General features: G+C 39.8%; 1 protein-coding gene across 1 annotated transcript; it reads right to left on the reverse strand.

The window, feature by feature from the left end:
- Positions 1-544: 544 nt before the first annotated feature.
- Positions 545-23,761, reverse strand: CCDC34 (coiled-coil domain containing 34). The gene is made up of 7 exons (XM_075188008.1): positions 23,553-23,761; positions 22,354-22,613; positions 18,936-19,068; positions 16,726-16,833; positions 7,310-7,468; positions 5,024-5,165; positions 545-863 (listed from the first exon to the last, which is right to left on the reverse strand). The coding sequence occupies exons 3-7, from the start codon at positions 19,041-19,043 to the stop codon at positions 646-648; spliced, it is 735 nt and encodes a 244-aa protein (XP_075044109.1). The 5' UTR covers positions 19,044-19,068; positions 22,354-22,613; positions 23,553-23,761; the 3' UTR covers positions 545-645.
- Between the last annotated feature and the right edge of the window lie 237 nt (positions 23,762-23,998).

The following is a 23,998-nucleotide window of genomic DNA, read 5'->3' on the forward strand; positions in this document are numbered from 1 at the left end:
GCAACTGAAGCAACCTCTTTGTAATACATGTCTGAAATTCCATATTTGTCTTTGTGTGTGTGTGTGTGTGTAGAATCACTTATTGATGCCAATTGTCATACAACAGTCACGTATCACACACAAACACAACATTTTGAAAAAAAAATTAGTTGTCTGCTTAAATAAAATGCAGGTAAAATGCCCACCGACAGATGTAATGTATGACCAGAACATAGTGCAGTTTGGACAGATCCGACAATGGATCACACACAAGCTCACGGATCCCTACGTTGGCACACACACAGATTGATGTTTTTATTTTTAAATGATGGTGCATTATGGTGGGCAAGTGATCATATTCCATTACAGATCAATGTTTCCTCTTACATGCATCCAAGCTACACTCACAATGCAAGGAGTGCAATCTATAAAGTATTATGAACCCTTATACCAATAGAGATCACCAGAAGTGACGAACTTCAGCAACACCCATTGTTGACCATCTGGACAATCATACACACTTTTGAGCGCAAATGTGGCTTAATACTTAAGCAAACCCAGAACATTATACTGGACATTTTATTTATGCATCTAAAATAATGGAGCAAAGTAGCAGAAAACACAAAGAGTTCACACGTCTTCATAAATAAAAAAGAAAAACTGGCATTATCTTTTGAACTTTCCTCCACCGACTTGAAGATTGTCCTTTGGTTTGTACAGCGAGGCCATGTTCGACCTATACGGCTGGCTAGAAACGGCTCTCTTTTTCTTCTTCCCAGACAGGTTCCTCGTAGCTTCCTTTGGCGGTGGTGGTACATGAATAGGTTTCCACGGGATGGGATTATAGAAATCTGGGGCAGGATAGGAACTTCCATCATAATATCCTAAAACAAACAAATAAGAATGCATGATTTCAGGAGAGGAAACCACAAAACGTGTGGGTTACATTGAGACTAGTGGGTGGGTGAAAAAGGGGGAGAGAGGAGCGGCCAGCACATCCGTCTTATTATGACTTTATCAACTAATAGATTAACTCTCTTGGTGGATTGTTTTAACCTCTGATTTTTATTTTATTTTTTAATATATATATAAAGTTTATTTGTGCTGTTATTTTGGTCTTTAGTAGTAAACCATTCAACAGCTCATATAAAAAAAATAAAAAAAAAATATCTACTATAGTGAATAAATGCTACCTACAAAATGCTTAGGGGCAATTCAATTAGGTGCAAGTTGCCTCACATGTAATTTTTCAGCATGTAAGATCCGCGGTTTAGATCGCGACTGAAACTAGGGCTTAATTACGCTCCTAATTAAATCACCCACCTAAAGTTGATCAATTGAAGGGGTGACGGGTTTTAGCCCAGAGAAGCGCAAAAGAAGGGCATTGGGCAACATAGTAGTGGACGGCATATGGCTATTGCTTAGCGGCTGTCAAACATTCAGGTGCCCCAGCACCACCTTTTCAAACGTTGCTTGAATGATCCGTGTCAAAATCAGCGACTGGTATTGTGGACAATCCTTAATTTGCTACTTTGTGTTGATTAGGACAAATAAACAGTGAAATCCCCATCATTTCTGCCATGTGAAATTAGTAACCTATGATAGTAACCCATTATAGGGGAGGGTTAGGAAATTTATATGAATTAAAAACCATGTATAACTAAATGGACCTTTTAATAATAAAAACGTGTTGCTTCATTTTTGAGCAGAGAGCAGTTTAAAAATAAACACTTGGTTTGTTAATAAAAAAAAAAAAAACACAGAATGGTATGAGCTACGTATGTGTGTCGGGGATCCGCCGATTGAACAATTGTCCTCTGAGTAGCTGCTTTTGAGGAGGAGGGAGGGGTGCTGGCCTGCGTCCCTGTGCTCATCTATGTACTTACCTGTTCCTTAAATGTTAACAATCCAAAAAATTCTTTAACCCTAGTCATTGGAACATAGAGACAGTCGGTCAACTATACCAATATATTTCTATGTTTATTATTATTATTATTAATTTTTATTTATAGGGCGCCACAAAGTATCCGTAGCGCCGTACAAGGACAAACAATGGCACAGTACAAGGTGAAACAGCACAGTACAAGTAACAGTAAGCACTATAACTCTGGGGGCTCAGGCACAGCATGAAAGAGAGGGAGGGAGGGGAAAAGTGAGTACAGGCAGGTAACTATGGACAAGAGGGTGGGCACGGATGACAGGTTGAGAGTCACTGAGGGGAGCGGAGAGAAGCGAGAGGAGACAGAGGGCAGAGGGACTGAGAGGAGGTGAGCTGAGTAGCTGGAGAGCGCAGTTAAAAGTGATGGAAACAGAAGGTAGGAGAGCCCTGCTCAAAGGAGCGAACAATCTAAAGGGAGGGGAAGACAGACAGACACATGGATGAGACGAAGAGATGGGAGGAAGGGGGAGAAGGGAAGAAGGGATGAGAAAGAGAGGTAGCCGACCGGTGGGAGGTTAGGCATGAGACAGGAAGGCTTTAAGGAAAAAGGTGGGATTTTAATGTTCGTTTGAAAGAGGACAGATTAGGGGAAGTTCTGATGGAGCGGGGGAGCTTGTTCCAATGGAGGGGAGCAGCGCGGGAGAAGTCTTGGATACGTGCGTGAGAGGAGGTAATCAGAGGGGAAGAGAGGCGACGATTGTTTATAAACACTTTGTATGTTTATTGTGCTCATTGTAATTAATGTGCTTATTTTTGTTGTCAATCTCATAAATAAAAATGTTAAAAAAAAAAAAAGAAAAAAAAAAAAAAAGCAGGCTACATTTTAAGTTTCTTGTACATGATTCGGATACAATACGCTGTAACCAATAGTAACCAGAAGGTGGATCATAGTTGTATTCCCATGTAGCGCAAGGTCAGCTTGGTTAAGATATGCTAAAGCAATGTGTCTTGTTTTTATAATTATGAAACAATAAATCATTGTTAATGTAGCTTCCGTGAAACTTAGTGGTGCAGGGTCATCAAAGGGCTGTAGATACAGTGTAACACAGATCTAGCAGTTACTGCAACATCAGCTACTGTTAGATCAAGGTTGCACTCAGTTTATCATTGCCGGAATTAGGGGAGACCCGAGAGTCTGAACTAGAAAGGAAAGGACTGTATGGTACATTAAAGGAAAGTAGTGAAGCTTGACGCATGTCACATGACAAGTACTGTAGAAGAATGTCAGCTGGTCACTGCAGCAACATCAGGTATAGAATACTACAAAGATAGAGTCAGAAAAATATTTGGCCTCAGTGGAGTGTTAAAGGCAAGAAATATTGTGCTGCTCAGAGTACACGTTAAAACGATCACAATGGTAAGAATTTCCGTACTTTTTATTTATGCTCAGTAAGGCTTAAGGGTTGGCTAGAACATCTATCCATTCAGGTAAAGGAAAGAACGGGGAACTGACACAATACACAAGTCAGACAAACATACAGTCTGAGAGCAGTGCAGGTGACCTAATATTATAAGATGGATAAGGGCTCCTCAAACTAAGTGAACTGTCCCTTTATGCAGCAATCGCTCAGTTATTTGTGCCATGCCAACAACTAGCCTTCCTGTCAATCACGGGGGAGGGCCGCCACCAAAGTGCTAAATGCTAGGTAGGCGAAAATGGGGCTAGTTGTATTTTCCCATCACTTTAATAGTACTTTCTTTTTAAACACAAGCTCTGTATTTGGTAAAAGGACTCCTTTTAGATTTGTTTTTAGGGAGAAATTATTTATAAAGCGTCTCTACGCCTTTCAATTAACCATGAAGGTTATCGGACAACCATGTGTGCTTGTGTGACAAATATACACACTGTAGCGAGAACCTAACTCTGACTCTCCAAGAATATTGAGACCGAGTGACCTGTGATTGACTATCAACGTTCTGGAACGCAGATGCCCAGACACTGGTTGACAGAAGGAATGTGTGAAGCTCACAATGTCAGTATGTATCACCCATAAGGACTCTGCACAAAACAAGTTCAGAGCAGACCTGAATGTTAACTCTGGCATATGTTATGTACTGGGGAGGGTGTTTTCAGACGGCAATGGAAACTGTCAGCACTTTATGAGCTTCCAACAAAGGTATGAAAAGCATGCCCGGCTTGTCTCCGCTCCAGAAAGGCAGTAAATGTATTTACCATGTTAAAACACTAGTATTGTGTTGCTTGTAAAAACTTTAAATGGAAAAAAAATCATTGTACTTTTGCTTTTAAGCCTGTAAACGAAAACTAGAAATCGATTTGTTTAAAAAGGGAAAATAAATACAGTTCAACATCGCAATTTACTTAATTACCAAAATGTTCTCTGTCTTCGTATGTTGCCATCAGTCTAAACAGATTCATTGACAGCATTAGCAGCGGCGACACATGGATGTTTTAAAAATAAGACGACATACAACACTTAAGAGGAGGAACAATATAACAAATCATTAAATATAATAAGAATTTTATCTAATTAAAAAAATGGCAAGATTCAGTTATTTTTCTTGCGATAGCAACGCTTATATGATGAAGATAATTTCCTTTCCAGTATTACTGTACAGTCAACTCTATAGCCCGGTTGATTATTTGGTAAAGGCCTTGGCTGCACATGCATTTGGTGCTTTTTTACTTGTAACTGCATTGTTTTCTGTTTTTTTAAATGCAGAATCCCAGAATCCTTTTAAGTCTATCTATAGAAAGCAGCAGGAAGAACATGATTTAAAAGATAAATAAAAATGGATTAAATAAAAGAAACACTGCTTTATGTTCGTCCCTCTAGGGCAGCGGAAGGCAACAGACGGCCCACGAGTCTTCCCCCGCGCGCCCCATATCTCATCAAAATGGGATCATCCGACTTCTAAGTCACATGACCTCCTGTGCACAGTGCCGGGAGGTCAAGCGGCATTAGCAGAGGAGGTGGACGTGCACAGCGCTCTCCCTCATTCCTCTGTGCAGCCCCTTTGAAGGCCACACATGCCGCCTTCCACGTTATCCGTCACTGCTCTAGGGGAACGAATATATAGGTCTGTTCTGGAAAATGTGCATGAAATGCTGTCAAAAATTAAATTTAAGTAACACACTGAAAATACCTGTTAGTTTCCCATTAGCATAGCCATAGCTGTTTAGCGTTGGGCGCGGCTTATTTTTGGACTGTTCCAACCACTCCTTGAAGATCTGATCGGCCTTTTCCTTCTTCTCCCTTTGCTCTGCTTCACGTTTCTCATCTTCTTCCTGCACAAAAAACACATCAGATCCCAATTACCTCCTCGTTACATCTGCCCTCCTGTCCCCTCTATGAAAAGCCCTTCAAACCACGTACCAGAAGTCTCAACACCTACTTCATAAACAACTGGCAGTCTAACATTCAAGTCCGCTGAACGCGCTCGATTTCTTTCATCTAGAACGCAGATGCCAGCTAGATGCCATGTAATATTTCCCATTGCTAGTATGCAGTGTGCTCTCTCTCTGCAAACTGCAAGGACAGGTCTGTTTCCGATCACAGCGCAGTTCATTAAAGAAAAAAAAAAAAAACACACATATATAGGCTGCTCTGCAATCTCCCTCAGGCCCTATACCTCAGCAAGGTTTCTTATTTGCTATTTTACAAATGTTCCATAAATGTATTCATGGAACTTATTAATATCCTCTACATTTCCAGCAGGGACTGTAATTCATGGTTACAGGAATGTGCTGCACCCACAAAATGGTTAAAGTAAAAAAGGAGCAGGTCTTCCGGAAGGGCTAGTTCTGTTACCAGAAAGAAAAATGACATTTTTAGTTTCTGCTTAAGGGCTTTAATTCATGGGACAGCACTTACTGCTCAGAGAGAAGTTATTTTTGACTTGTATGGTTAAGTCATTTTACATAGGAAGACAAATACACTCAAAATCAGATTCTAAAAGGTTTTAGTCCAACTCTGTACTGAAATTACTCCGGTTACTACAGAAAATGCTGGTTTAGGTTTCCCTTAGTAGCTTATTTTCCTGGTAAAATGTCTCTAAAGTCAGAGGTATTTAAGGTCCAGCAGTTTAAAGCTACAATAGACTAAAAACACTATTTTCTTTTATTTTGAGAGAACATAATGAAAATGTAACATAATAAACAAAAAAAAAAATAAGCTCCTTTTTAAGCATACAAATATGTCTAATGAACACCCCCAAAGGAGGATTTACTTGAAGATGTGAGTGCAGTCTTTTCTATAATAATATTATATATCACATCATCACCATTTATTTATATAGCGCCACTGATTCCGCAGCGCTGTACAGAGAACTCATTCACATCAGTCCCTGCCCCATTGGAGCTTACAGTCTAACATACACACACAGACAGACAGAGACTTGGGTCAATGTTGATAGCAGCCAATTAACCTACTAGTATGTTTTTGAAGCGTGGGAGGAAACCGGAGCACCCAGAGGTATATACATACATACATATATACACACACACACACACACACATATATATATATATATACACATATATATATATATACACATATACACACACTCCTTTCATTTGTTTTTTAAAAATGTGTTTCTATGTTTGAAAAAGCTATTATTTTATTACGTTACCTCTGTGTTCTTACATACTCACACATATTCAGTTCGGGGGTATTAAAACATACCAAACTGTATTTATGTGGCCTTGACAGATTTGACCATTGTAGTATAACGTAATACAACAAAGGCAGCCGATCTGTGAGCTGAACCAAGAATTAGAAGATTGCAGCCCAACCAATGGGGGTAAGATTAGGCAAAGAAACAGAGGGAGAGGCCTGGAGTCACACAGGTGCTCACTGCAGTCTCCTAATTCATATGGTCTACTACGCAGCCAGCAAAATATGAACTTGTTGTATTCCTGCGGTGCTGCCTTGCTGCCCACTCCTAGCTGTCAAATTGCTGCCGTCTACCACTTCCATTAAATAGAGCAATCTCTGACAAGTTTGGAGTGTTCCCTGACCTCGTTAATTAACGGAAGACATTTGTGGGATGCGATAGAAGCAAGTGGACAGCTGGTAAGAGTGAACAGTTCCCTAGTAAGACAGGAAACTTGTCTGTACAGGGAGACGCTTCAGTGAGGGGTGGTCAAGGTAAGAAGGGCGAGGTCTCAAATATTTCACTATGAGGCCCATTATTTTCTAGCTATACCCAAGTCCAACAATCCAAACAAGCGACTCAGTGGTGTCTTATATTCCTTGTGAATTGCCGGCTGCATTCTTACGATTGTTACTTTCTCGGCTGTGTGTGGTCCACAGGTGCATCTGAAGGTATATCGGATGAGGAGCTCACTGCACTTTGCAATAAAAATGGATAAGACATTCTAAGCACATTAATGAGTATTTTCCCCTAAAATTTAACTCCTATAATACAGACCTTTTCTTTTCGTTTCCTCTCCAGCTCCTCTTCTCTCTTTTTCCTTAGCCACTCCTGATATTTCTCTTTACTCTTCTCCTGTAAGGAACATTTCCTCCGTTCTTCCAATTCTTTTTCCTGCAACTCCATCAAAAGTTTCTGTTCCTTCTCCTTACTTTCCTATATTGAAGAAATAAAAAAAAAAACAAAAAAAAATAAGTTGCTCGTTAATAGAGAGCTCAAAACTTTCAATGCCAAACACAAGGCTAGGGTTTGTAAATTCAGCTCTGTGCTCTAAAATGTTCACATAAACACCACAGCCAAATACAAATTAGGACTATATGCAAGTTGATATGTAAATGTCTTAACATGAATACAGAACTTGATACGTTTATAGAAGGCAGAACACATCTCATTGGTGAACTTCCCTGCCCTGCAGAACAGACCACCTTGTATCTTCCCTGCAGGGTCCTACTGAGGGATCCATACAACAGCATGTAATGGCCAAAGGCTTACATAAAAGTGTGCTCCCTTTGGGGACAGTTGAACTATACTTAATGAACAGCACAGTCCGGGTCACAACAAATAAACTCTGACTTCTTAGCATCAAGTGGGCAGAGCTGAGTCGCCAATGACAGCCTCCCTCCACCAAGCCACAGTAACCAGGGCTCCCAGCTGGTCGGTGGCGCTGACAGAGGAGGGAGCGGTTGGCAGCAGTGAAGCGATAGTGCTGCCCAGTTAACCTATTGACATTAATATTAGTATATTGGGCACAGCACAATGTGAAAACACAACTGGGTGGACGAGTGAAAACTTCTAAAACCTGAACTTATCAATAAAACAAGGTGGGAGAAGAATGGATGGGGTTTATGCAATCAGATATCAATTTTGCACATCAGTCACCTACACTAAACCAATTAGCAGCGTAACAAGATAAATGGAACACCTTTAAAAAAGGCAAATATAACAGAAGTACATTTATATCTACCTATAACATAGATCCTAACCGTCCTTTTGGATAAACAGTACCTGATTTGATCCAAAAAAGAAAAAACACTCCCAACATTGCTAATGTTCCTTTTGAACAATTGAAACAAAGATCTATTTATATGTAATAAACTTTCAGGAAATAAAAAGTTACATGAAAGGAACAACATGGACAAAAGTTTAATACATCCCTTTTGAACAGGAGTGTGACCAACCTTTGTTAATCGGAGATAAAACTAAAGTGTACCCAAGACTAACGTACAGTGGAGGTGGCTAGTTTGCAAACTGAATGAATATTCATGAGACGGTGGCCTATCCAATTACTAGGAACTAATGACATCACTGAGCTGCATTACCGATTCAGCTCCAAACATGGCTACCTCCAACGTGTATAGGAGACACTTCAGCATCATCACCATTTATTTATATAGCGCCACTGATTCCGCAGCGCTGTACAGAGAACTCACTCACATCTTGCCCTTTAATATCCTCCACTGTCCATAACATGGACATAACTTGTTGCTGTTTGTTTTAACACACATCTGAAGCATACAAATGCCTAATACTACTACCAATAATACAAATAAATATTAAAACAACTTTTTTGCTGTTGTTTTTCTTAAACAACTGTTATCTATGGCAAACGCACGGTGTACTGAAACCTATAAAACACTAAAAGCAGAGAGGAATCTCTTTAAAACACAGCAAAAGGAAATTAAGTTTTCCTCTGTGCAATACATGTTCCAAAGGGCATATTTAAATGGTCTTTGAATGCCCTGAACACTAATTTTATATTTCTCTCTCTGCCTCCAGACGGAAATTCTAAAGTTTAAAAAAAAAGGGAAGAAACAGCAATTCATTTGGTCCCATTCAATTTCAGTTATTTATCTTAAATGTGAAAGCAGCTATTGCATGTCTCCGCGTAATCCCTTGCTTCCTATTTTATTTGTTCTGCTGCATTATGTTCAGCAGAGCCAGAGCAGTTTCATGACATTGACTGAAGCTTCTGATTTGCTAATTATACCCTTCGCAAATGGCCCCACCAGTTTCTTGGAGCCACATTAACGAATAGCTGCAATAGCAGACTGGCTGCTTGCCAGGGGAGATAATTGCATCTTGTTTTATTGTCACACAGAGCACAGAGAGTCTCCCAGATTCATACCTAGGCTCTGGCTATGTGGAAACACCTGGTATGTTTTATATGCGATCTGAATACATATAAAACAATCTTTCACATACTTCATAAAAAAAATTTTTTATTGGCAACACGGTTTTTAAGATGGGTTTCTAGATTAAATCGCCATAATCCTTTAATTACAGGGTTTTAAAACAATGCCCAACAATTACTCATACAGTCAGTTCTGGCAAATGATCCCACACACTAAAACTCTGGGCTCTGCAATTCCTACACATAGAGAATAAAAACTAAAACTAACATGAACGCTGTTTGATGCTTTAAATGGTCAACCATTGGCAGTCAGTTTTATTTCAGTCGTCTAATGGCAATATTTGACCTCTGATTTGTCCAGAAGCACCAACCAATCAGATTGTAGCTATTATTTATTTGGTACACTGTAGAAAATGATAGCAAACCAATCAGATTGTAGCCAACGGAAGCTTTAGGAAAATCCACCCCGATAGTTGGGGCCATAACGGTCCACAGCCACATGCATTACACAAACAAAAGAATAACAGGACATGAGAAGTGATCCACATACTATAGGTACAGCTGTGTATGGTGCCAAAGATCAAGGTTAATCCCCTTTGGGGGAAAAAAATGGGGTATTTGTACCCTGAAGGATATTAGGATTAAATTTACAGGTGGTATTTTTAGGAAAACAACAGTATAAGGTGAATTAAATGCACAGTGAATGCAAGATAAGATAATCTACATTAGATAGGGAGCTTTGGGGTGGGGGAAAACAGATGATTTGTGGGAAGCATTAACGACATGAAGTTTAACCTGGGGATAGTTGGGGATCATGGACATACTTCCAATTTAAAATGGAGAGGACGGGAAAGTCTGTGGGTAATTTATGGGGGACTTGAATACATAGTGGGTTAAGATGGCAAGTCTACATCCAGATAAACAGCAAAAAAAAAAAAAAAAAATCATCAACATTTATTTATACAACGCCAGCATATTCCGTGGCTTTGTACAATTGGGAATGAACACAGTGAAAAAACAATACTGTGTAATACAAGCAGACTGATAGGTAAGAGGACACATAGGAATCTATATATTGTGTTTCAGAGTGCCAGATTATGTGAAAACAAGAGAAAATATACAGTGGTCTTAATTGTGCTGACTGCACGTTCTCAAATGATTTACTTGTACAGTATTTATTCACTTAAAAAGGAGTGCTCCTTGGTTTCACTGATTCTAGAGAGGTAAAAGGGCCATGTTCACAAGCTTATAATCCATGGAACAATGGGTACAAAGTTTTATACAGGGGGTAACGTGCTACATATTGCACATTGGACCAGCCAGATTGCAAAGATTAAAGTGCTTAGTGGGTTATATAATACAGCCACACAGCAGTGTTGGTCAGGGGCTCAGAGGGTTGTTGTCTTGTGTGAACTGTGTAAAGGGATATAATAGGGTACACTAGGGAGGTTAAGAAAGTGGTTGAGGAATTTGATAAGCTTGCCTGAAGAGGTGGGTTTTCAGAGAACGCTGGATGGTTTGAAGACTGGAGAGTTTTGTTGTGCGAGGGAGGGAATTTCACAAAGTGAGTGCGCCCGATAAAAGTCCTGCAAGCTGGAACGGGAGGAGGTAATGAGTGTGGATGAGAGACGCAAATCTTGTGCAGAACGGAGGTGTCGAGTTGGGAGATATTTTGGGACAACTGACGAGATGTCAGCAGGTACAATTCTGTTGATGGCCTTGTATGTTAGTAGAAGTATTTTATATTGGATTCAGTAAAAAAAAAAAAAACAAAGTAACCACTGTTAGGACTGAGAGTAGATCAGTAGTGGAAGAAAGATTTGCAAGGGAAAAAAAAAAACCTCAATATAGCCACTGAATGCAAAAGACATTAGGGTACGTATACAAAAAACAGTGGCGGACAATCATGTTCCCTTTCATTACAATTATAATCTGGACTGACGTAATCTATAAGCAACACCAGTAGAGAGGTGTCGTATTGTGCGGTTGAAAAAAAAAACAAAACAAAGGGCCACGTCAATGCCCCACGGAACCCTCTGTCCCACCTGCTTATATCAAGCTCAGGACTTCCTTAGGTCCATTTCAAGTATGCAGTGACAAATAGAAAAAAAGAGTGACCTTGTGCACATGAGCTGCATTCATATCAGGAAAGTGGAAAAAAAAAAAGGTTCATTTCTGTCAAAACATGTCAAAAAAATATATATAATTTTTTTTTTTTTAATCAATATTTGCCTACAAGTCCTGAACAAACATTACAAAGGCCTGAAAGAAACAGTACATTATTTCCATATTTGTTAGCAAAGGGTGATGTGTCCATAGAAATCTCATTTTAGCACATGAAAACAGTCTATCCAAATGGTCATTTACAGACAAATCAACGGTGTGTAACAGTCAACAGAAATAGCAGCACTAACATGAGAAAATGACAGGACATAAATCTAGTCAAGCGATAGCCAGATATTTACAAGCTTAATTCAATAGCTGCATGGTTGAATCATGGAAAAAACAGACAGAAATTCCTTTTAGACAGGTCATTTGTAAAGCATAGACGGTTTAGTGTTTGCCTTTGCTGTTTGTTGTATGTGATTGCTCATTGTTCTTGTACAGTGTATACATACTTGTAGGAGCCAAACTGTGTACATTCTGTGGATTGAACATTGGCCTTTAATTTATTCTCACAATTCTTCAACCACAAGCAAGTTTTTGCATGTTGCACATAAAATCGAGTAATATAAAAAATTAATTATATATACGCACACATATAGACCGTTATAGTCTTATAGTCAATGCATTAGATATAACATGTCCTATGTAAATATCTGGTTTATTTCCCTTACACCAAAGTCCTAAGACTTGTTTACTTTTACATGCAGCCCATTAGGTCATGGTAATCAGTCCACCAAATCATATGGTCATGCAGTAATTATGGATACATAGTTTGGTTTGAAATGACAAATATCATGTATTTTATCATCACAAGTCTGAAAGGACATAGAGGAACAATTTGCATGCATCATCTCAATTTTGGAGGATTAAACCCTTAATTGTAGGCATATTGGGGGGGTATTCAATTGTCAGCATTTTTTTTGACCGCGTTAAGTCATTTTAACGCTGTTTGGGACTAATTCAACTATCGTCTCAATGTTGTCCGTACGAAGGGCACATAAAGAATTTATAAAATGGTTAGTAAAATTTGATAACTCTTTAAACTGTTTGCAACTTTGTGTGTAACTATAACATGTTGCTATTGTGAAATATACTGCTTTGAAATTGGGTCCATCTTTATGAAACACCCTGTATATCGAGTTCTCCATCACTGTGGGATAAGTATTTATTCTATTTCACATGGTGGGAGATAGAAAGATTTCATTACACACTTAGACAGAGCTGCAGTGGAAAGTCCAGTCAATAAAGCATTTCACCCCCAAATTTCAATTTATGGGGTTTCTTAGCCACTCTCATCCTAATGAATTTTTTAAGTAAACGCTAAGATTCATACCTGGTAGCATGAAATACAGAACACATTTTAAAGGCAATTAAAAAAAATTGCAGTAGAAAAAAAATTATTTTGATGTACAAAAAGAATATTTTAACATTTTAGAAAGACGACATACATCAACAAGGAATTGTATGGAGTTTCAGGCAAGATTAGAAAATGTTCTGGTGAGAACAAACTTTTTATGATACAAGCTAGTTTATAAATCATTCCAATAGTTTACTGTGGCATATACACAGCACAAATTAACAATGCGAGATTTAATGCATAACTTGATTACTATCCCCAGCCTACATCTGGCACACACATCAATACTATTGTTTCCACAAGGACATGATAGGCTGGAACTGGCTTACAAAGCAGTCACACCTTCACATACCAATGCTCTGTTTAAACATGCACACTGCAGCTCCCAACATGGCACATAAATGCTATTCTTACAGTCATCTATAAGCTGCTGCCTGACAGATTTCACCATTCAAACGTCTCCAGAGGACTCGAGGGGTGTTCTACATGGTCTCAGTGGAAGAATTACTATTTTCTTTGGTGAAAGTAAAGCAGCATGTCCCTCTGGAGTCTGGGTGCATTTATAGGGAATAGGTAAATGTAAAACACATGTTGCAACAAGTACAGATGCATAATATAAAAGCAGACTGACCATATGGTTTAAAAACCTATAAAAATAATGTTACTATTTAAACTGTCTAGGAAGATCCGATACCTGCACATAGTGAAGGCAATCCCGTACCCTATTTTCAGCCTATCAACCCACTAGTGACATGATTGAAGCTTACTTTCATATGCCATTCTCAAGGTGTGTGTGTGTAGCGCCACTAACTCCGCAGCGCTGTACAGGAAACTCGCTCACATCGGTCCCTGCCCCATTGGCACTTACAGCCTAAATTCCCTAATATACACACAGACAGACAGAGAGAGAGACTAGGGTCAATTTAGCAGCCAATTAACCTACTAGTATGTTTTTGGAGTGTGGGAGGAAACCGGAGCACCCTAGGGAAACCCACGCAAACATGGGAAGAACATACAAACTCCACACAGATGGCTGGAAAATCGAACACATGACCCCAGTGCTCTGAGGTAGAGGTGCTAACCACTAAGCCACTGTGTTCCCCTATGTCAAATGTCATGTAACAAACGACTGCAGTCTCATCTTTTTGACCTGTATCAGTTCCTGTATCTTCGGACACGGTCATACAGATGTGGGAGGAGCTTCAGATAGCAATGGGGTAGAGAGATAGAGCTTCAGTAGAGTACCAGGTCAACACTGAACAATGTATGTTATCTTCAAAGCTCCTACCCAAACTTTTAAATGTAGGGTTTTACGGTTTTTGCAAAAAAAAAAAAAAAAATTGATTACTCTGAACAGATCAAATGTGAACTACAACTAACCAAACACAAATGTCTACTATTAATACACAATACACCCCTACCCCAGGAACTTGTTAGAAGATACTAAAGATCTTTAGTCCATGTACTTTCTAGTCTAGTAACCCCAGCCGTCCTGTGTGAAAGTATTAAACATCTTCATTGCTCTATTGGACTATACTACTTAAAAAGGTACATACAACCACACACAAAGAAATTGGCTACGCCGGTAGTAGTCTAACAAAATGATTAAAATCATTTAAAAAAAAAAAGTACACATTAAGCAGAAATCAGTGTAAAATAAGTATGTGTTCCCTTTATTATCTAAAACTATTTCATAATCTCCATAGATCCTCATGGTATACTCAAGACAAGAAACTAACTAAATACAACATGTGAAACAATTGTTATAACAGATCTTGTGGATAAAGCCAGATAAAAAGCAATGGTTAAAATTGTACCAAGGACTAAGATAAGTTCCTCCAGGTATCAGCTTTAGAACAAACCAGTTTGTACAAATGTAATGATTCACTGCTTGATGGAATGATTCACTCCGCAGATATGAAATCCTGCACAGAAAGACGCTTAATGGTGCATGCTGTATATTAGCTGTCAGATTTAGAAGCTCATTTGAGGTCAAGATACAGAGTCAAATAAGGTCTTTAGCAAGTTTAGAGCAATATAACAACGCCTTTACGCATTTCTCTGTCTATTCTGACAGTTTCATTACAAGTTATCTGATGAAACGGTCAGAATTGGCTTCATTTTGAAGACCGACCTGTAATAAACCAGTCAGTTACTTCACTAGGCACGTTCCTACTCAATTATAGACCAATGATGCTGCCACTGCTATGGGTGAATGTTTTGACAGAACCTGAACTTTCCTTTTTTCTAATCTTATAGGCCTCTTGGATACAAGATTTAACCCATTTGGCTATAGTGGCAGCAATGAATCAAAATAATCTTCCTATGCCCTTAAGTCCAAAAAACTGTTAAATGCATAAAGCCCTAACTAAGTCCAGACTGTGAAATTTTTCTTCCTTTTGACACTTTCCCGATTTACATTAAAATCTGTTCCCACCCTGGGCAAAAAAGTAAGATTTGTCCTAAGTACCAAAGTATCCTTAAACATACTCAGAAAACGGATCCTCGGCTCAGAAAGGTTGCAGTTCTGGAACAGTTTGTACAGAGGTAATCACCACCTTCAAAGTAAGGAACTTCAAGGATATTTTCTTGTAAAGGTTCAAATGGAGCCTTCGTAAGGGCGTCTAAAATCAGGTTCAGATCCCATGGTGCCAGAGGATGTTGAGATATGTCCAATTCCTTTAGCCGCCTGCATGAATCTTCTGATAAATTCATTTGCAGCTAATTTCTTGTGTAGTAATGCCCCGCATGGCAGAAACTTGTAATTGTAGGTTTTACCAGGTTCAAAGTATTGCAAATGGGAAAATCTGCTCTGAAAATCTACTCCAGCTATGTAGGCTGCTTACAGATCTTGTAAGAGGTCTTCAGCCCACAGCAGCAATGGTCTGGCTTCCATCATCCTTGCTTGGCTCCTAGTACCTCTTTGATGGTTGATGTATGATGCTATTACCAAATTGAAGTCCTGAAATAATTTCCCGTAACTGTGGGCACGTATTGAACACTACCAATATTTCACAGCCTGGCTATGTGTTATTCCCACAATCCTTAGGCTATCAGATGATCACAGTACGCATTTCTTGCCTCTTGAATCCTTGAGGTCTCTGCATAGAGCTATCAGACATGACTTCTAGGACTGTATTGCTAGGCCTCTCTGGAATCTCGATGGGGACCAGATGTGCCTCCAAACCTGAAAGGCCCTCCTGTCTATGTCCACCTGTTGGACCTGTCTTATAGTAGCCATACTGACTTTCCTCCAGATAATTTAGAAATGAGAGTCCAGTTTTTCACTGAAATAGGGAATTCCCTTCAAAAAGTAGTTACAAGTTAATTTTTGGAGGGATTATCTACCAAACATGAATGAACCAGCCACAAAACTCTTATGGTTACTACAATATATACAATTGCTTTTGCAGACAAATACACACAGCCCAGATTCATCCAATTATCACAATGTTTAATCCTTTTAATGATTTCTTTATTAATTGAATATTGTTTTCTTGCAAAATTGAAAAAAAAAGTCGCTCTTTAATTAAAGTGGACTAAACGGCCTCACAAATACATTTGCCAACTTTAAAACAGAGGGTTTGGGTATATGACCGCTAACAGGAAAAAGGGGAGAAAGACGAAAAAATAAAAAAAGTGGAAGTACTTGAAGAGCAAAAAAAAATGCAGATATGTAAGTAGTAATTACTCAGATAACATGAATTCAGGGTGACAGGTGCACTGTGACACAGGTAACACATAGTTTAAATGCTTTACCTGCTCTTGCTTTTTCCGGACCCAATCTTTGTGCTGTTCTTCAGCAAGGCGTTTCTTCTGCTCTTTTTTCTGCTGTTCTTTTCTCCTTTTGTCTTCTTGTTGTATCTCCTGTACAATCAAAGCAGACATTCTAATTAATGAGGCCCAAAAATGAGACTTTAGCTACACAAAGTAATTATTACAGATCTGGACGTACACAGAAAAAAAGAAAGAAAGTGAGCTAGGAGAAGAAAGTCTGAAAATTAAAAGGAGCAGAAATTGTTTCACTAATTCTACACCATTATTTCTCCATATATTCACATTCAGTGAAGGTGAAAAACATGTAATTATATGATAAGATACACTATGTTCACTGCAGATATTTTCAGATCACATTTAATCGTAAATGTGCTTTATACGTGTAAACTTGTCCCTGGTGGAACAATGGGCCTGGCCCGGAGCAGATACGTGGGCCCGGCCCGGAGCAGATACGTGGGCCCGGCCCGGAGCAGATACGTGGGCCCGGCCCAACTGCTCAGTCACAAAACACTTCCGTCAGGTCATTGATAACTGTAAAGGGAGTTCCACGGGAGCCCCCCTCACCTTTGCCTCATCCCACCCCTGACCAAAAGATTTAGGATGTCAGTTGGGAAGTGGGAGATGACTTTGCATGTGTGGTGAAGAGTTTCCGCTATTCTCTTTAAACCTCTCACTGGTCCCAGCATTGTGCATCCATAGCACATAACCCAGAGCTGTAAGGCAGCTTGGAAGTGAAAACGCGTGTATACGACTTTAACAAAACAAGTTTAATATCTTAACAAGCCTGTCCCTCGTTTCTCACAAAATGTGGATTATAGCATGTACTTTTTATAACCCTTGCTTTTGTTCCCCAGCTCAACAGAGTACAAATGCAGTGTCTAATTACATGTGGATAAGGGGTCATTGTAGCTCACTGTAAATATGTATATTGTTTATTGTTGATATGGCAGTGAAGTTGTTATTAATTTTGCTTAAAGTGAATCCAGGTGGGTTATGGGTAAGGATTAGATTGCAGGATACATGTGATGGGGAAGACCAATTAGTATCCACTGTTCTCAACATGACTAGTTCAGACATTTGGTCTACAATCTAGCAGGAGAGTTTCTGTGGAAGTACAGCTGATATCCACTCCCCTCTTCAAATCCCTAGTCTAGCACTCACCAATGGTTAAGAAGGAGAGACCCAGGGGTTGCCCAGGAAGGGATACACACTGTTAGACCCTAGATAAAAGGAGCCCCTACAGGAGGGAGGGGGGTTGGCATTCTGTGGATTTGATCCTGGAAGGTGCTGGTTTTGAGTTGCTATTCTCTACCAGAGACTACATATGCAGCTATGAGGGATCCAAGGGCTTTGGATTCTGCAAATAAAGACAACCAGGGGACTAACTCCTTAAGCTAGTGGAGTAAGGGACAGATAATGTGGTAAACCCGTCTGGCATTTATTTACTATATGTACATAATATTCTAGTGTTGTTTTTATTACAATAAACATACTGTTGTACTTTTCTAACTGCATTTGCCTAAGTGACTATACGAATCCTAGAAGGTACTGGGTAGGCTTCCCTGGGATATTAAGGCACCCCTGGGTGGCCAGCCAGCGTGAAGTGGGTACAATTGGGTCAGTAAACACAGTATCTTCACAGCTACCAGGATCAGTGCACAGATGAAAGAAAATAGCAGAGACCTAGAGTGCTCACCGACAGCGAGGGTCACATGGATGTACAGTTGGTGCCTTTGAACGTTATAACATGTTATTTACACAGAAGTTAGTTACATAAAAGTCCATGGGCAATTAACATCAACATATTTGTGTATTATAAAATGGGGGAAGGGTACAGGCGTAAAGAACCAAGACTGACTAGGGGGCCACCGTGCCCTGGCTGACCCCCCCCCCCCCCTCTCACTCCATGTGATGACCTCATCACCGCTCAACATGCTCCAAGTCTGTCGGTGAATTGGAGCCACCGCATCAAGAAGGGAGAAAGTAGAAGAGGAAGTATAGAGGCAGAAAAATATTAAGTTAAATGAATTTGGGGGACAGGGGTTATGATTCTGTTGTATTATTATGTCCTTGGCCATTAACTTTGCTTTAGTGCTATGATAACTATAAGAATGCCCACTTAAAATTACAGCAATTACATCCATAAAAGATAATAAGATACAGTACACACACACACACACACACACACTTACCTCAAATATTTTCTTTTGCAAATCAATGCGACCTTGTTTTTCTTTGCTGAGCAGCCACATTTCCCAGGGAGAGAGGTTCAAATCTGCTAGAGATTGTTCGATCGTCATGCTGTCCCTGCCTTCGATTTGACCACTGCAAAAAAACTGCATTGGTCACACAATGTCTATACATGACACACTTTATATACAGAGAGCACACTGATCAACAAGCAATTGGATTTTTTTCCCCTGTATTATCAAGGTTACCAAGACGAGACAGAAGGTACAATTTAATATAGGGAACACGGATAAAGTGTTGATACAAAATGATTTACTGTACCTACAGGAATCAATTGGATAGCTGTGGAATCCAACCACCATTGTCTGGCCCTCTGGAAATTCTACAGGTATGAATGAAGTACAGTAATGGCCAAAAGTTGAGAATGACACAAATATTATTTTTCATATAGTCTGCTGTCTCAGTTTTTATGATGGCAATTTGCATATACTCCAGTATGTCATGAAGAGTGATCAGATGAATTGCAATTAATTTCAAAGTCCCTCTTTGCTATGACAATGAACTTTATTCCAAAAACAACATTTCCACTGCATTTAAGCCCTGCCAAAAAAGGACCAGCTGACATCAGGTCAGTGATTCTCTAGTTAACACAGATGAGTGCTGACGAGGACAAGGCTGGAGATCACGCTGTCATACTGATTGAGTTAGAACAACAGACTGGAAGCTTTAAAAGGAGGGTGGTGCTTGAAATCATTGTTCTTCCTCTGTTAACCATGGTTACCTGTAAGGAAACACGTGCAGTCATTACTGCTTTGCACAAAAAGGGCTTCATAGGCAAGGATATTGCTGCAAGTAAGATTTCACCTAAATCAACCATTTATCAGATCATCAAGAACTTCAAGGAGAGAGGTTCAATAGTTATGAAGGTGGCTTCAGATCTCCCAAGAACGTCCAGTAAGCACCAGGACAGTCTCCTAAAGTTGATTCAGCTGCAGGATCGGGGTATCACCAGTACAGAGCTTGCTCAGGAATGGCAGCAAGCAGGTGTGAATGCATCTGCACGCACAGTGAGGCAAAGACTTTTGGAGGATGGCCTGGTGTCAAGAAGGCCAGCAAAGAAAAACATCAGGGACAGACTGATATTCTGCAAAAGGGACAGGAATTGGACTGTTGAAGACTGGGGTAAAGTCATTTTCTCTGAAGAAATCCCCTTTCAGATTGTTTGGGGCATCTGGAAAAACATTTGTCCAGAGAATGAAAGGTGAGCGCTACTATCAGTCCTGTGTCATGCCAACAGTAAAGCATCCTGAGACCAATCTTGTGTGGGGTTGATTCTCAGCCAAGAGAGTGGGCTCGCTCACAATTTTGCCTAAGAACACAGGCATGAATGAAGAATGGTACCAAAACATCCTCCAAGAGCAACTTCTCCCAACCATCCAAGAACAGTTTGGTGACGAACAATGCCTTTTCCAGCATGATGGGGCACCTTGCCATAATGCAAAAGTATTAACCAAGTGGCTCGGGGATCAAAACATTGATATTTTGGGTCCATGGCCAGGAAACTCCCCAGACCTTAATCCCATTGTGGTCAATCCTCAAGAGGCGCGTGGACAAACAAAAACCCACAAATTCTGACAAACACAAAGCATTGATTAGGCAAGAATGGGCGGCCATCAGTCAGTATGTGGCCCAGAAGTGGATTCACAGCATGCCAGGGTGAATTGCAGAGGTCTTCAAAAAGAAGGGTCAACACTGCAAATATTGACTCAATTGACCAATTGTTAATAAAAGCCTTTGACACTTATGAAATGCTTGTAATTCTACTATAGCAATACCTGATAAAAGGTCTAAAAATACTGGAACAGCAAACCTTGTGAACACCAATACTTGTGTGATTCTCAAAACTTTTGGCCATGACTGTACTTTGTATTATTGAACTGAATAATATACAAGAAATTACTGAAAGGTTCAGAATTTATACATTTTTGTCTTGCACGAGATCCTAATAGGACACTGCCCCATAATATGTGAGAGGCTTCAGCTCCGTGTAACGGAATGTGTAAAGAATACTTTAAATTTTAACAGTCGTGCCGTGGAATGTCAGACTAACACCGAATAATGTATTTTACAATCCGAAAACAACAGGATTATGTTTTAAAATGGTAATTCTAGATTAAAAACACACTTTTAGATGATGTCCCTCCCTCCCTCCCTCCCAGAACTGTTAACATCTCGTATCAGGCATCCCATCAATTTGGAGAACTCAACTTCGTTGCAGCCCCAACAGATTCCGTTCCCAGGTAGACAACCGGGAACAGTTTACATTCAAAGCATGCCACGTCTCTAAAATAGATGCAGATCGAACAAAGCTAGGAGGATAATTGCAAACTTGGAACCTCCCATTCTCGTTGTCCCTACAATAGTGCCTCTAAAGTTCTCTGCATTGATAGAGGAGGGATATCAGCTTAAAAAAGAAAGTTATTCTAGCTGGAGGTATCCTTGAAAGCCATTACACTACAAACAGGTCATTTTAATAAAAATCTTAACAAGTTTTATGCTTTCTTAACAGTTGATTCCCTTCAAATTATACATCCGCTTTATTGTTTATAGCATTTCATGCAGCTTTCTCTTGGTGGGAGTTGAAGGGGATTTGGGTTAGGTGACCGATGGTGCCCATCCGTCAACATTGCTGGATCTGCCTGATTTTAGCAGATTTTAAATAACCATCTACTCAAATATAACGAGACAGTTGGGCTTGAGGTTAGCAGAGGAGAGTCTTCAACTACGGTTGATGTTAGCAAAGTTTAACGTTTACTGTGTTTCTAATTTGACAACCTACTATGCAAGTATATAGCTACTACGGTCCATAATAATAAGCTGACCAATCAAAACTGCAGAAAGTGCCTTCTCCGTATTATTTGTTCCTGTTTCTCTAATATTTCCAGGGTACAGACTTTATAGGCTAAGTAATGGAACTCCTAAAGGCATCTAATGTTATCAACATGTGATGTAAATTGTGCTTAACACAAAGCATTTCAGTAGAGCTTTGTTAGATTGTTAACTAGCAAATGAAGTAACCCATTGAAAGGTGAAAGTGTGCTCTCCATGTATGGGTCCCTGATTAACAGTTGGCTGAAGTTTGACCAGTCAGGAGACACTCAGCATAGTTTCACCACGTTTGTAAAGTACCCATCTTTCCACAGCAGTATGTGTCAAAGTCAGGGTACATGTGTGCAAGTTTGGTACAACATCTTTAAGAGCTACTTGTTGTACTGAACTATTAGTTACCGACATAAATAGACCGTTCAGTTTGATGTTATTCAGTGTAGATTTCGACAAGCTGTTCACTACTAAACTGCAAAATATATTGAAACAATTACAGTAGGTGCATAATGTATACATTTAAATAAATAAAATTACCAAGGTTTCCTTGTTTCAGTTTCATCCACAGATAATCTTGAATGGAGCAAATGATCTTCAAAGTCACTTTCATAGCGATCATGACAGATTGGTGATAATGAAGAATAGGTGGAACCTCGAGTGCTACCAACATCGCAGCTTTATGAGCGTTCCATTATAGTCTCTGTTTTGTTTTCCTTTTGGGGGGTGGAATGAGAGCGCCTCACCTCACTAGACCGTGCATCACTGGTAGAGGAGGACATAGCCAATATCCCAGGTAACTGAAAGAAAATGAGGAAAATTTCTAGAAAGGACTTAAAAACAATTGTGATTATTGCTCAAATACCGTATTTCCCCATGTATATGACGCACCTATATAAATCATGTGAAAAAATTGAGGATAAACATTATCCTCAATTTTTTCACAGAGTAATTGTGCAGCATATACAGAGAGGAGATACGGAGTTCTAACGCTATTGTCAATTCTGCCTTACCCTGTCAGATGTTTCCTCTGTCCAGTAAAGTCTTCTATCTTCTGTCCATTCTGATCCTGATGCTGGAAAGGCGCTTACCGTCCTCTTCACGATGACCGGATGTCCAATCAGGACTTTGACAAGGTCCTGATTGGAAAAACGCCAAATGCAGAAACCGTAAGTGTGCATTCTAACTGCGTTTCACGCACCACATCCAGTCATTGCGAAGAGGACCTTAAGCGACTTCCCAGCATCAGGATCAGAACGGACAGAAGAAAGAAGACTTTACCAGACAGAGGAATCATCTGACAGGGTAAGCGCTACTACCCCTGTATAAGACGCACCCAGTTTTAGACCCAACATTTTGGGGGAAAAAGGTGCGTCTTATGCATGGGGAAATACGGTAGATCCCTAAAACAAAGAATGGGGAATTCACTTTGAGAATATGTTTTAAACATTGTAATAAGCGGTGAGGAAGTAAAGGTTTTGTTTACACTTTGAACATGTATTGTTTGTCAATGTGTACAAGTCCTTACAGCTGTAAATCTAATACTCAGGAGAGAGGACCTGAATGGACAGGTGGATCTGGGTGGTATAAATATAAGATACTATTTTCTCTGTCTCTAGCACATACCATAAAAACATTATGGCTTTAATTGTACACAACTCATCACAGATGTCCTCAATCGAGCAAATTATGTTACAATATTAATATTTACACACAAAAAATACCCACACAGAGCTTACCAGGGAGAGGACCACAGATTACACCACTGTACATAGAATTAATCCTCTCTGTGTTATGCATGCAGTTCATACGATGTCTCCAGTCATGGGGCCACTACGTACAGCTTCATGTGTTTACCGGAGAAGCATCGCCAGCAGTTTACACCGCACAAAAGACTGCAGCCAGTATTCAAAATGGAGGCGCCTGCTAACAATCCCATCGGCCACTGCGCGAACTGGCCAATGAGTGCTCACGCTTTCCAACGTCTTTGAAGCCACGCCTGGCGTTGCCAATGGAGACAGAAACCGTTCTGTGCTGTGTTTCCCCAGCAACGCGTGATGCTGCAGATCTGCCGCTTCGTAGCAACCGGTGGCAGCTATATAGGAGAGAGCTGACACTGTGCTAAACCCCCCGAGCAGTATACAGGGTGCAGACGAGCAGTTGTATCAGAGCAGCTTGTGGTAAC

The sequence above is a fragment of the Mixophyes fleayi genome, chromosome 10, assembly GCF_038048845.1.
Source record: "Mixophyes fleayi isolate aMixFle1 chromosome 10, aMixFle1.hap1, whole genome shotgun sequence".
Lineage (NCBI taxonomy): Eukaryota > Metazoa > Chordata > Amphibia > Anura > Limnodynastidae > Mixophyes > Mixophyes fleayi.

Bases quoted from the DNA above. Each gene is read 5' to 3' on its own strand.
- CCDC34 (XM_075188008.1), bottom strand. From the start codon at position 19,043: ATGACGATCGAACAATCTCTAGCAGATTTGAACCTCTCTCCCTGGGAA. The intron at 16,834-18,935 runs GTAAGTGTGTGT...TTGATTGTACAG, and splicing joins TGCAAAAGAAAATATTTGAG to GAGATACAACAAGAAGACAA. The intron at 5,166-7,309 runs GTCTGTATTATA...TTTTTTGTGCAG, and splicing joins AGAGGAAACGAAAAGAAAAG to GAAGAAGATGAGAAACGTGA.